Raw genomic sequence first — 15,350 nt, forward strand, 5'->3', positions numbered from 1 at the left:
GTGATAGGATGGCCAAACACCCTGGCTGTCATGATAGAACTCTCATCCAATGTCTGATGGAAGTGGATGTAGAGATCCATGGCCGAGGCCCAGATGGAGCTCCAGGAGTCCAATCGACAAGAAAGAGGAGGGATTGTATGAGCGAGAGATATTGAGACCATGATTGGAAAAAAGCACAGGGACAAATAGCCAAACTAGTGGAAATGCATGAACTGTGAACCAATGGCTGAGGAGCCCCCATGAAACTGGACCAGGTCCTCTGGATAAGTGAGACATTTGATTAGCTTGAACTGTTTGGGAGGCCCCCAGGCAATGGAGCCAGGACCTGTCCTTGGTGCATGGCTGGCTTTTTGGAGCCTGGGGCCTATGCTGGGACACTTTGCTCAGCCTTGGTGTAGGGAGGAGGGGACTGGACCTACCTCGGCTGAGTCTACCAGGCTGGATTGACTCCCCAGGGGAGACCTTGCCTTGGAGGAGGTTGGAGTGGAGGGTGGATTAGGGGGGGGGAGGCCTGGGGGTGGGAGGAGGGAGGATGGGGGAATCCGTGGATGATATGTGAAATTAAGTTAATTATAAAATAAAAATATTTTTTAAAAAAGATAGATATGATTCTACATCAGGAGGATGGAGGAGAAAATTAATGAAGAAGTTATTTTTCATATAAATACTCTGCATATGAGTCCATAAAGCTTGGTAGAAAACCATAGAGACCCAGCTTGACCCAACTACAACCATCTTGAATCATAACCATGACAATTGCCATAAGTAACCCTGACCTATCTTACCTATAGTTTACCAGCATGTTGCATAAAACTGAGTAGTGTATATAACTTATATAGTGTATATAACTTTATAACTAAGATCTGATGTCATCAGTGGCAGCAATGTGCCTGGCATACATGATGTTAGCTGGAGATAAAACAGATATATTCTGGCTTGTTTCAAAGTCATTTTTGTCCTGGCAAAATCACAAGCCCCTTCCTTCTGACAGAAGTCACAGAGATCCACTGAATTAGCTATTCCCCTTGACCTTGCTTCTGTCAGCTAGTCCCTACAGTAGCATGGGTCTCAAATGCCCCCAGAACCATGTGTTGAAAGGTTGGCCCCCAACCCATGCCTGTATTGGTATGTGGTAGAACGTTTAGGAGGTAGACCTCATGGTATGAAATTGAGACACTGGAGGTCTACTGTGGAAGGAGATATGGGGACCCTGGCTCCTCCCAGCTATCATAAAGTCAACAGTTCCCTCTGCCTCAGGACCCCATCACAATGTTCTCCCAGACCACAGACCCAAACGCAATGATGCCATCTGACTATGAACTGAAAGTTCTGAAACCATGAATATAAATTGATTGTCTCAAGTATTTGTTACAGTGACAAAAAAAGCTAACTAACAATCTACAGTAAATTGTATTCTGTGTGATCCTGAATCTGCCTGCCTCCCTCTGCAGACTCACAGCAGCCTCTACCTATAGCAACCTGCTACTTCACACCAGATACTTCCAGAACATGGTCACCGGAGGAGGGTGAAGAGGTAGGTGTAGGGGGGAATGGAAACTCTTAAAATGGCAACCAATACTTCACAGAAGCCTCTTATCTAGTCTCCCAGCCTAACCTCCACTCCCACTGTGGTCTGTTTAACAGTCACGCTGTGGTCTTGTATCTTATGTAACTGTCAATCAAGTTCCGTCACCCTCCAATCTCTAACTTCTATAGTCTCCTAGCATAGCTGGAATGAAATCCAGTGTTTCTGCCATGGTCCCAAGACCTCCTTAATTATGTTAGAGACTTCCTTTGCCCTTCATCCCTCCAGACCATTACATCTGCCACATAGACCTATCTTATGTTCTTTAACCATTCCTGGCAAGTTCCTATCTCAAGACTCTTGTAAACTGCTTATGAATACCTTACATTTAAAATAAAATCCTGTCACTTTCTGCTGTCTTACTGACACTATGAGTTTCTGCTGTCAACTTGACACAAACCTTAAGTAACTAGAGAAAAGGTACATTAAGCAAAGAATTGCCCGAATCAGATTGGCCTGTGGCCATGTCTGTGCAGTATTTTCCTAATTGATGTAATAAGGCCCAGTCCACTGTGGGCAGTGGCATCCCTATGCTGATGGGTCTGAGCTATATGAGAGAGCTGGCTGAATTAGGCAGATGGAGCAGTCCAGTAAGCAGTGTTCCTCTATAGGCTCTGTTTCAGCTCCTGCCTGAGTTCCTGCTCTAACTTCCCTCCGTGATGGACTGTGACCGAGCTTCACTGGGTCATGGTGTCTATCACAGCAACAGAGGCCAAGCTAGAACTTAACCCTACTTTATTTCTCCACAGAGCACTCAAGGCCAGGACAGGAAAGTATTACATGGCTATTTCCCTGTAGTAACATGGCCTCTTTACCAGAAAGCAGATACCATCAGAGTCGGGGCTCTGACCTATTTTATTCACTACAGTATTACCAGTGCCTGAAGTAGTTCCTACACAAGATGGGCTCCCTGGAATCCTTTGTGGAATAAATAGAGAATTTAATGAGGCTGGGGAAATATACATATACTGAGAGATTGTAAGTATCTATCGTAATGTGGCTACTTCATAGAGATGAAAGACAAGGAAAGAGCCGTTAGAAGTGAGGACTGACAGGCACTGAGTGACTGGATCCCAAAGAGTCCTATACGCCTAGCAGAGAACCTCAGTTATATTCCAAGGACACTGGGAAGCCAGTGAAGCATCCTATGAAAGGACATGTCACATGTAAATCTGCACATTAAAAGATGATTCAAGCTGCCATATGACTGACTGAACAGGGACTCCAGGGAAAAAAAGACACATTAGGGTATTTTTGCCATTACCCCCCATCTATAAAGTCAAAATAACTATCTTCCTTGTAGGCAATAGTGCTGGTTGATGTGGTAAAAACACATAAAGATCTTAGCATAGCACCTAGCACCTAGGGTACTATCAATCAATGTCACTTATAACCATCCGTGCTAGGGAAGCTTGGAGGAACAGACCTACACTTCTGCCCTGGCGATGGCACGGAAAGCGGTGTCTTTGATCCCAACAGGCACTTTAGAAGGTAGAACTCATTTCTGAGATCAGAGAATAAATTCTATTTGGGGAAAAGTGTAGTTTGAAATAGCTGTGGCAGAGCCAGTTGAGATCTGTGATACGCAGCTGCTATAATGGTCTAAAACTCAGGAGGGAAGCTTAAAGCAAAAATATAGACTCAGAGGCATCCCTTCCCTTATAATCAATTGTCCAGGTCCCTTGCAAGCCAAGCACTGACCAAAGTAAAAACCTTAAGAAAAACAATCATCTCAGATAGCTGAGACAGCCGAAAAAGAAAGATGCCGGTTGCGAGTCCAAGCCCCGTGGCAAGCCTTGGCAATGTTCACATAACTCCCTTCGCAGCACCTCTGGACGTGAAGAAGAGTTCCGTAGGCTTGTGGACTTTTACCACAGCCTCCTTCTCCAGTTTCTTATGTTCCCCCGCAAGGGGAAGCTAAATGAGTTCCAGGATTCTAAATATTATAACTGAGAAATCTCTTAGCTTTGACAACATTTTTTTCCTGAGCTTAGTGAATTTTAGACGCAGTCTTCTACTCTTAACCTGCTTCAAGTATCTGAGGATGAATGTGTGTGTGAGGTACAGTGGAAAATGCCGGTGCACATCCATTTGTCAAGTTTCCAGAGGTATAAGAACAGCAAGAGACAGATGACTTTTCAGCTGAGGCAGGAAAAATTGGCTTGAGGGTCACATTCAAACACTCACTTTAGAACCATGGGCATGGAAAAGTCTTGATATACATTCATTCACCTGTTCATTTATTCATTTAACAGGGCCTAATATAAGTACCAAGTACTGTGCTAAACACAAAGAAAGAAAGAGTGAACAAGAATACTTTGTGGTTTTTTGTGACTTGTTTTTTGTTTCCCAGAACCTTGGCTGATGTCTAAAATATAAAGGAAGACATCTTGGTTCTCATTCATCCATTGGCAGATGAATGGCTTGCCTTCAGGATGGAGGCAATTTCTCTACTGAATTTGCCTCTTCCCAGTGACCCTAATTTGTATAAAGTTGACAAGAAACTAACCTGCATATCTGAGAGACTTGTAAAAATACACTGATTGACTCCATTCTAAGGACTTCTGGTACAGCTACCCTGGATGGAGGACCAACAACCTGGCATTCTAAAAAGAACCCAGGAAGGCTGATGGTGTTGGTCTGGGTCCACTCTGAATTGTCTTAGATGAACATTCACCTACTTCCCTCTTCTGGATAAGGAGTCCTCTACATTTCAGGATAACCATCCCAAGAAAAATCTGGAACAAACAGAACTATTTCTTGCATTTTCTTCATTTTCTTTAATTTTTGTTGTATATAGTGTATGCACATGTGTGTAAATATAGGGGAACATGCACATATCCATAAGTGAGCAGAGAAAGCTCAGGTGTCCTCTCACTGAACTTCAGCTTACCTATTTGGCTACACAGGCTAGCTAATGAGTTCCAGGGATCCTACTGTCTCTGCCCCCCAGCCTTAGGGTTATAAGAATATTCTGTGGTGATATTTTATTTGTGTTGAAATGTGGTGATTTTTTTTTTTTTTGGTTTTTCGAGACAGGGTTTCTCTGTGTAGCTTTGTGCCTTTCCTGGAACTCGCTTTGGAGACCAGGTTGGCCTCGAACTCACAGAGATCCTCCTGGCTCTGCCTCCCGAGTGCTGGGATTAAAGGCGTGCGCCACCACCGCCTGGCTGAAATGTGGTGATATTTTATTTATATGTTAATAAATAAAGTTTGCCTGGAGATCAGAGGAAATAGCAAGCCATTTTAAGTAAACACAAAATTCAGGCAGTGGTAGCACATGCCCTTAATCGATCCCTTGGCAGGTAGGGTCTCTGTGTGTTTAAGGCCACACTAGGGAACAGAGCCAAGCGTGGTGACACACGCCTTTAATCCCAGTACCAACCATAGAGACCTGGAGGTCTGTACAGACAGACAGTGACAAGGAAGTGATGTAGCTGGGTTAAGAGCCAACAAGAGGGCAGAAAAGCAAGGCAATAAAGGCATGGGTAGACAGGAAGTAGCTCACTTCGGAAGCTGCCACATGGTGAGGTAAGGTTAGCTGGTGGCTATTCCTATTTCCCTGATCTCTAAGGCTTTTACCCCTATATTTGGCTCCGTGTTTTTTATTTAATAAGACCACTTAGAAATTTGTCTACAATGTTCCACCACACCCAGCCTTTTATATGGGTGCTGGGAATCTGAACTCAGGTCCTCAAGCTTTTGTAGCAAGTGCTTTACATACTAGGCTATCTCGTCAACCCTCCCTTCCAATATTCTTAATATGATATTTAGCCATTCATACTTTAAATAACTGGTAAGTTTTTAAAATACAGAAGCAACCTAAATGTCTGATTTCAAATATTACTCTGCATGGCTTCAAAACTGTATTGGATGTGTCCCTGAACCAACATATTAAGATCAATGTGAGGATATAGAGTTAATAATTATCACACACTAAAGTGCCAACAAGTACTAGGAAAGCAGTGGTAAATGCTAGCAGCTAAGCATTATTATTTCGCATATGATTCATGTAATTAGTTGCTTTATGGTTTTCATACAAAAAGGGTAAACTCAACAACAATCAAAATCTGTGTCCTAACTCATCAAATTTATAGGACTGCACAGTATGCATTTGAGAGAGAAACCACATTTCTAATCTCATTTTTTTTTCACTTTTGTTTAGGACTCAACAACCGTATTTCATTTTATTTTATTGTAATAAATTATTACGATTCTCTGTATGCCATTTTAAATGCTTTGTTAAATAACGTTAATCCTGTGTGTAAATAAATAGTTCTTCATTCATGTATATAGCCCCTCCATGAATACTTAGTATTTCGGGTTTGATATCTCAGAATCCCTATTTCTTCAGGACCCAGCTTGTTAGTGCCCTGTCTTACCAAGCACCATTAGAATACAGCCTCTTCTTCTTGCCATGTGCAATAAATGATACCCACACATAAAAATGCAGTCATTACACTTGTTCTCTCGGTCAACTTTCTATCCTATTAATTTGCATAATAATGAAGATTAGATCCTATGAAGTCAATCTGCTGCAAATTTTGCTCCCTGCTGTAGTTCACAAGTTTAATTTCTCCCAAAGCCTCATGAGTGAATAGCTTATTCCACAGGACAGGGACACTACCAGAATTATGTGGAACTTTTCAGAATGAGACCCAGTAAAAGGTTCTGAGTTTATTGAAAGTATGTCTGAAAGCTGCTGTGGGGCCTCAGGCTCCTTCTTTCTCTGTCTTTGCTTCCTGGCCATGAGGTGACCAGCTGGGCTTCCACCTGTGTCCCAGTTATGGGATGCTGTCTCACCCAGACCTAAAACAATAAGGCAACCAATGAATCATGAGCTGATAGCTTCAGAATTACAAACCAAAAAATTCTTGTCTTTTTCTAAGTTGATCATCTCAGGTCGTTTGCTACAATGATTAAAGGCTAACACGCTACCTTTCTATCATGAAAATGGTTTTGGACAGAACAGAATTATTAAATTTTTTCAATATTTTTGCTAACTACTTGAGGATTTCATTCACTCTATTTTGATCATATTCACCTCTCCCAGTTCCTCTCAGATCAACCCCACCTTCATGTTGCATTCACTCATTCAAAAACGCAATTGAAAGCCTTGTATATGACATGCAGTGTGCAGGACATTAAGAAGGTGATGTTATTCAAAACTAATCTTTCAGGAACTTAGGACCTAGTAAACAAGCTCATAAATAAACAGGGTTTTGTCATACTACAAGATACATGTTATAAATACTAAAAGACAACCCCAATGACATCTGTTGTACATCTGCTACACACCAAGCACAATTCTGTGCATATAGTGCAATGACACTTTTTACTCTCATACATGCACCACCACGTCACTGCATTACTAGTTCAGAAAACTGAAGCCTGGAGACTCCAAGGTCATATTATAAGAGGCAGGTGCAAACCTTTACTTAGGAGCCACATTCTAAATGTCTCCGTGATGCTAATTTTCTATAACTGATTATGAAGGAGAATTGGGGGTGGATATATTGATGGAGTCTTTGGACCTAGTGATACAAAAAGGTGGGAGAAATAATTAACAAAAAAAAGAGAAGGGCAGGACCTCTAACAGAGAAGACTGAGTATCAGAATGAGGTAGGACTCTGGCATGGAACCATGGGTTGAGAGAAGGCTGAGTAAGCAGCCTGAAGTAATGTGGTAATGACCCATAGAGCCATTGGAGGGTGGCCACTGTAGCAAATTGCAGTGCCAGCCCTCGGGAGACCAACAGCCCCACACAGGAAGCAGTTTTATGTAAGGATCAAAATCAGTGCTTTCTATAGACAATTCATCATCAGAGCTGGAACTGTGAGATTTAAAGCCTGAAGAGGCATAGTTGTTGGGAAACATAATAGATTTTGCAGACAGATATTGTTTAAGGATTTTGTACCTACTGGCATCCTGTTCATTAATGTGAAAATGATATATTCGATTCATTAATTATTTTTCATAGCTAGATCAGAGTCCTGCTTACATTACCTATTGCTATCTAGGAAACTACTACAAAATCTAGTAGCATAAAATAATCACTAGCTATGGGGCTCACAACTTTTCAAGTTAGCACTACAGTGAGTTAAGAATAGCTTCATCAGCTGAAGACAGCTAGGATGGCTTGACTGGGACCATGTATGGGGGGTATTGGTTCTGTATTCTAATAAAATCCCTAGACTCTGTCTCCCAGTGCATCAGTTAGGAATGAAATTTCTAAGATAGCTTCTTTATTTAGCCATCTACACCTAGCTAGACTAGTTGGAATAGCCAAAACTTTCTGCGTTTCTTTCTTCTTATACCCTCTTCACACAGCTAGCTTGGACTCCCTGAAAGCATGGTGGACTTAGAGCAGTCAGACCCATTGCATGGCATCTGGCTTCCCCTAGATCAGAGTTCCAAGACAGGAGTTAAAGTATAAGCAAAGCATCACTTCTGCCATATCCTGTTGACCAACCCAATGTCACAGTCAGCAAAGATTCAAGTGGAGGGAACACACATGTCTTTTTCCAATGTTGGAGGACTTCAAAGAATTTGTGGATAAGTTCTTTCATAACAGAGCCCTTCCTACAATCCAAATGAAACACTGTGCTTGTATTTTCTCATAATTCTTGAAGCTAGACATTAAGAGGTCAAGGTGTTGTCTGGGCTGAGTTCCTATGAGGTTTTTCTCTTTGATTTACAGATGGACATTCTCTCCTTTTGTCTTTCCACATGACATTTAAACTGAATTGTAACATAGAGTTATGACCAAGACATTATCACAAAATCCTCAATAAATATTGTCTAACAGAAGAATTAGTGAAAACTGTGAAGATGCACCTTATGTTTTAGATACATCCATGGGTTTGAGGAAAACAGAAAGAAGTAGCCCAGACATATCACCTGAATTAAGTCACAAACATTTTACTAAGGTACCAAGATATGTGCATATATTTACAACTTCATAATAGTCATACTGTATATGTATAACTTTTGTAATTGTAAAACCCTATGATCAGCCAACAATAATTGTATTACATTGATTAGTGCATAGCACTTACTGAGTTTGCCACTCCAACAAGCCCTTCACAAGAATTACCTTTGCACATAAGTTGAGATCCATAAAGCCTATTAAGTGCTAAATTGTGCTCATAGGGTAAAATCCCAACATACTGTGCCCCAGAATGTAACTGCATTTGGAGAAAGGACCATTAAAGAGGTATGTAAGTTAAAATAAAAACATCATAGTGAGAGAGACCTAACTCTATTTATTGGCTTCCTTATATGATAAAGATATCTAGAAAAGACAGGCAAAAATAGAAGTCTGTGGAAAGACAAAAGGGGAGAATGTCCATCTGTAAATCAAAGAGAAAAGCCTCATAGGAACTCAGCCCAGACAACACCTTGACCTCTTAATGTCTAGCTTCAAGAATTATGAGAAAATACATTTATATTATTTAAGGCACCTAGTCTGTGGTGCTTTGCTATGCATTTTCAACTAACATGGTGCTTCAGGAACTATGGGCAATAATGTCCTCCAACGGCAACTTAGGGAAGTTGCCTAACTCTCGCTCATAAGCCTTGAAGGAAGAGTTGTGGTTCTTTCCCAGAAGCACGGGACTGGAAAGAGCTCACAGCAGCAACAAAGCCATCTCAACAGATCTTCTAGAACAGAAGAAAGAAGAAAACAATCAAGCATAGGACCAACCACACTCCCCCCAAGAAATATCAAGAAAGATACAAAGTCCTGAAAATAAATACAATCAGATACAGAGTCGTTTTATTTGCCTAGGAATGGGGGGCTTGAAGGCTCCAGGATAAATATAAGACATTGAGGGTGTTTTCTTTCCCCAAAATTGGAGGAATTTTGCCAATCATACTTGTTTTTTCAAAGGAAACAAATTCCAAGATCCCCCATAAATCATAAAGTGCCAGAAAATCAACTTTTCCTTGCTGTGACTCAGAGAGCGCCACTGCCATCCTACTTGCTACCATAGCCTCACTATGGAGGCAAACAGAAGGGAAAATGGATGGCAGAAGTGGGGAATACATTGGTTTCTTGTGCTGCTATAACAACACAGACTTGGTAACTTAAAGTAACAGAAATTAGTTCTCCATTTTGGAGACTAAAGATTCAAATTAAGAATCTCCAGGTTGATCTCAGTCCTCGGGGGAGGCTTTGCCCTGGAGGAGGTGGGAATGAGGGGTGGGCTGGGGGGAAGGTGAGGGGGGGTGGGAGGGGGGAGAACAAGGGAATCCGTGACTGATATGTAGAACTGAATTGTATCGCAAAAGAAAAAAAAAAAAGAATCTCCAGAACGGCTTTTACCAGGACCTGTCAACATGGGCCACATTCACATCAAGACTGTAAAGAAGGTGTCCCGGGTCATCATCGAGAAGTACTACACGCTCCTGGATAATGACTTCCACACCAACAGGTGCGTGTGCGAAGAGATGGCCATTATCCCCAGCAAGAAACTCTGCAACAAGATAGCCAGCGATGTCACGCAGCTGATGAAGAGGATTCAGAGAGGCCCTGTGAGAGCTATCTCTATCAAGTTGCAGGAAGAAGAGAGAGAAAGGAGAGATAATTATGTTCCTGAGGTCTCAGCCCTGGATCAGGAGATCACTGAGGTAGATCCTGACACCAAGGAAATGCTGAAGCTTCTGGACTTCGGCAGCCTTTCTAACCTGCAGGTCACTCAGCCTACAGCTGGGATGAATTTCAAAACACTATGTGGAGCCATTTGAATCTGTTCTGTCATATTTTCAATAAACCTGAAAACAACTTAAAAAAAAAAAAAAGGAATCTCCAGAATGAACTTCAAGTGTGAGCAGAGGTCATGCTCCTTTGAGGCCCTCATGGAGAACCTCTTTCCATTTAGGGTGGTGACTAGCATTCTAGGACTTGGGGCCATGTCAGTCCCAACTCTGCCTCTGTGGTTATAGTATCTACTCCCATCCCTATCCCTATATCTAACACTCTTCTGATTTTTATTGATAAAGTTTTTAGGGCAGACCCAAATATCCAGAAACCCAACTACCAATTCAAGATCCTTAACTACCACGTCTACAGTCTCCTTTTATAGTTATGACATATTTTATAAATATAAAAATTACAAAATATTAGTGAATATTCCATTTGCATCCATAAGGCAATATCTACAAACTCTGGGTATTAAAGTTAATACCTCAGGGGCCATTGTTGATCCTGTCCCAAGCACCCTCCACCTTTCCCTGGCAAACAGACAACAAGCAGCTGTGGTGCTTCATCACCAAGGCCATTTCTGAGGCTAACTGGGAATATCCATCTTAAGTATACACATAACTGTTCCTTGTTTTCCACTGGCTGAACTAGAAAAATGCCATGTTCCCTAGTGATGCGACTCTAAATATATTCCATTTATACCACATCTACATGTATTGTCTTTTAATCATTCATTACTGACAGACTGTCTCGAGGACATATCTCAGAGTGCACATTTTCCCAACATGACAAAAATACTCGGGTTTGCAGAGTAGCAACCTTCTCAGTAATAAAGCCATTGGAATTCTCTCAGAAGTGTACTTGAAATACACAGAAACTCAAGTGGAGCCAATGCCCAGCACTCAGCCCTGAAGCAGCAGGATGGAAGTGTGCTGGATGTGTTATTCACAATGCATTAAAATGCATCAGGATATTCTGTCTGTTGACTGTTATCTGAAGGCGTCTCCACGTGGATCTGAATTACAGTTGTCTAAATGCAAAAATTACAGGAGTAATTAAGAAGTCAGAGTAGTGATAGACATGGTGACAGATACAGATGTAGCTTCCAGCTGCTCTTTATGACACTGGCTCCACCAAACAAGAACAATTCTGAGGTAAGTCTGGGGTAGGCAGCCTCTCCAGATCTTGCCAACAGCTGGCTTTGCAGTTTCTCTCAGCAACCACTTGGCACAATCTGTGGGATATCCTGCATATGGTGACTTAACCACTAGGGCTGGGGCTTTGGGTGACCCTCCACTTTCTTACTGTCCTTTTCAGACATTCAATTTCTCAATTCTTTCTACCTCACACTATATAATTCGGATTTCTCTGGTTAAACTCATTGTTCCCACAATGTCTTAGTTGCTCAGTTGTCATCCATAAAACCAAACTGATACATTGAAATATCTTTTTGCTATGTACAAGACAACTTGCAAAGCACTGAGCCTGGTAGGTTTCCCAAAATTTAGTTTGACACTCTATTTCATCAGAAAGAAATACCCAAGGAGCCTTTTAAATAAAATTTCTGGGCTTTGAAATCGCCAATCAAAAAAAAAAACACTGTATTTGCCCATAAAACCAAGATCTCCAGTTCATCTATTCTTCATGATGCACCATGTTAGGGCCACAAAAAGTGTCATTGAACAGCACTGTGGCCACACGCTCCTTCACACTCTGGATTAATAAGGCAGTGTACACTTATGTTTTGTGTTTCTGTGTTTATGTTACGTTGTGTCTCTGCCTTCACTGTGCAGCATTGGGAGTCACCTGTCTTGAGCAGAGTTTAAGGTGAATGGGCCAGTCAAGTCCTGGAATCTTACAAGTAATTTCCTAAGTAGAAGAAGTTCCCACAATTGTCAATGAAAAAATAAGTTCAGAGGAGAAGTAAGGCTCCCAGAGTTGGCAAACATCACCTCAAACTCTCCTTTACCCCCACTTCCTCCAGAGTAATTCGTGACTCATTCTGCCATTTTGCAACTTGCCTAGAAGCTGAACCATCTGATTTATTCCTTCTTCCCTCATCCCACATGGATGGAAGTTTTAATGTTAATAAAATTAAAACAAAAAAAAATTCTGAGCTTTACTTCAGATCTCCTCAATTACAATCTCCATTGATGAGGCCTAGGATTCTGCATTTTAATAAGTCTGTTATGTGACTCTTTTATACATACAAGTTTAAACAGTTACATAATTGCCAAGACTTAAATAATTTTTATGTCACTGAAAACAGGAGTTCCATGTATATAATAATAATATGTTAAAGACTCAAAATATTTCATAATGTATTTTGTTATATTTGCTAAGTAAATCCAAAATCTCCAATCTTCAGTGGATAGGCATGGCCTGAGATCACATGACAGTGAAAACTTGTCATCTCTTGATTCTTTGATTAATCACTGGCTATCTGTTATGTGCCACAATAACCTGGAAATAAAGATCATTTCTTGCCCCCAGGCCATGTATATTTCAGTGTGGGAAGTGTGAATATGACTGTAACAACTCCCACTTTTATATACATCATTTCATTAGCAACCATTCAAAAGAGATATTCTTGAGCTGGGGAGACCACTCATTTGGCCAAGTGAGGTTTGAGTTCAGTCTCCATACTGTACCTACTAACAAAGCTAGGTGTAGTGGTACACAGTTGTAATCTAGTTCCAGGGAGGTGGAGCTATGCAGATCCCTGGAATTGCTGGCCAGTCAGATTAACATATTTGATGAGCTTCCGGCTTATGGGAGAACATGTCTCCAAAAAAACAATTAAATAAGTAAATAATAAATGGTGGATGGCATCTAGAGAACATGTGAGCTTGTCCTCTGGCCTCCACACACACATTTACACTTCTGTAGACACACATATACTCATACTCATTTTCGAGGTAGGAAATGAGAAGTTTAAAATCTGTTGAGCCCAACAGCAACCTTAGCCTCCTCACCCATATGTTGTTCTGTTCCCTGCAGAATAATGTAAGTTGGTCATGTTTTGCAGATGCTATGGGTATGACAGGTAATGAGCAGACAAGAACAATGAAAAGCATAAAATATAAATGTAAATTAAGCCATAAAGTCATTTGGGACCATAATGAATTCTGATCCATGTCCCTTCTGTCCATCATTTAGTAGTTACAAAGTAGATTTTTTCATTGCCCTAAAATCTTGCAAATAACTGCTTTATTCCTTCTGTATATAGAGGTGATTTGTTAAGTGGCCCTGACCATGCCCAGTCCTCACTATTATATGTAAAGGGTAGACAGTTTGAACTTCCAGAAGCCTAATACACTTCCTAGCTATGGGAGGTCTGAGTTGGTAGGAGCCTAGAAAAGACTTTGCTTTGACTTGTCATACTATTAACATCCAAAATCTATTAGTGGACAGGACTCCTCCAGGGCCGAAGAGACTTCTATAATCTCTGTAAACCTGGCTCAAAAGATTGAGACATCACAATACTCTCCACTCTTCTTGGTATTCTGATAACAATAAAGGGGACAGTTACTAGAAAATAGACTCTTTGTATTTTTCAGACCGTTCTGGAAATTCCTGGAGGCCATAACTGTGAGGGAAAAGGCTAGTAGCAGAGAGGGAAAAAAATCAAGAAGAAGTAAGTGAGCTTTACAAAACTGGGTTCCAGGTGACCTGCCTATCATGAGGGTCTTTCACATCCATATCCCCTGGATCACACTCATTACCAAGACACACAAGTCCTGCCTGCCTATGTCCATCCTGGCTTCTCCAGATTTCCTACTGCCACAAAAAAGCATCTTTGAAACATGATAGTATAAGAATTCTAGGTTCCCTGTTTCTCTCCCCAGCACAATGTAAGTTTTGTTACCTGGTTCTAAACCTACCTTGTGTCAGCCTTAAAGCTGGATCTTAAGTAAAATACTGAATGACACCTGGTCTTATTTGTTTGTTCTTTTATTGATGGTATCTTGCAATATCACTATACAAGACTCATCTTTCCCATATGACACAGTCAGAAACACTCCAACTGTGCCTTAGAAAACTCAGTGCAACCTAGGAAGATAGTTGCTATGAGTCCCTAGCTTTTCAGTTGGAAGACAGACTCAGAGCAAACCCATAGCTCCACTCCTCCTCTAACCAGAATGGTTAAATCCAGTGCTAGGAGCCTGACGGATGCTGCACTAAGCCAACTACCTCATCCTCAGTCTTCCTCTGTCTCTTGCCTCAACCACAGTTTGCCCTCCCTTTCATTAGCACATTTAAGATTCTGTGAGCATTTGCATATGAACAAGAAATTGCAGGGGAGGTGGAGCTATCTGAGCCAGCCATTCCCACACACCTCCCTAGGAACAGTATCAGAAGCTGAGTTTGCACCAAGTCTTCAGTCACATCAGAAGAAGAAAAAGGAAGGAAAAGGCGTCTGCAGTCAGTTTTCATAAATCTACTTTGATTCCACTTTCAGTTAATTTTGAGAACTGTTTTGATTGGATTTCATAACAAAGATCAAACCCCTAAGTGGATAACTACAACAGAAGCATATTTCTCACTGTGTTGGAAACCAAGCTGCCGCCTGTCGTGGGGAATCCTGCCTTCCTAACCCTCAGCTTTTTGGTGCTGGGGCTGGAATTGTGCAAACTCTATTCTGCTTTGACAGCTGTTCCCTGTAAGTCCTGTGAGTAGCAGGTGCTAGAAGGAGATGACAAGGGCAGACCAAAGACAAAAGATATGCTCCTTTGTGGCCTTGTTTTGCTTGTTTGGGATTCTTGTGAGGTGTTACGCTGAGTATCATTTTACCTACTGGTACCTGTGGTTCCCTTTCCTTTTTCTCCCTTTCATTCCGAGAATGGGTTTCATCAGGATCCCAGAGAGATCAGTACCACTTGTCCATATCCTCTCTTCAGAGGTCTGAAGTATGACTACACTTGCTTCCTTGGAAAACACTGGGAATGCTTCAGGCTAACAGGTGGCTAGCCACATGCTCATTTGGATATGCTGACTCCCCTTAACCTGTGACTCAACCATCACTAGGCCCTGGAGTCCTGACTGGGATGAATAGCATCT

The 15,350-nt window shown here is 41.4% G+C and overlaps 1 protein-coding gene and 1 long non-coding RNA gene across 3 annotated transcripts in view; one reads left to right on the top strand and one right to left on the bottom strand.

Annotated features, from left to right (window-relative positions):
- Nucleotides 1-15,350, bottom strand: part of LOC128101839 (uncharacterized) — a 46,398-nt gene that overhangs the window by 6,529 nt on the left and 24,519 nt on the right. The gene's annotated exons all lie outside the window — the stretch shown is intronic.
- On the top strand, nucleotides 9,913-10,682 carry LOC128101838 (40S ribosomal protein S17-like). Its single transcript, XM_052725245.1, has one exon. It carries the CDS (start codon nucleotides 9,926-9,928, stop codon nucleotides 10,331-10,333), a length of 408 nt encoding a protein of 135 aa, XP_052581205.1. The 5' UTR covers nucleotides 9,913-9,925; the 3' UTR covers nucleotides 10,334-10,682.

The sequence above is a fragment of the Peromyscus californicus genome, unplaced genomic scaffold (assembly GCF_007827085.1).
Source record: "Peromyscus californicus insignis strain IS unplaced genomic scaffold, ASM782708v3 Scaffold_7__1_contigs__length_154581171, whole genome shotgun sequence".
Taxonomy (NCBI): Eukaryota; Metazoa; Chordata; class Mammalia; order Rodentia; family Cricetidae; genus Peromyscus; species Peromyscus californicus.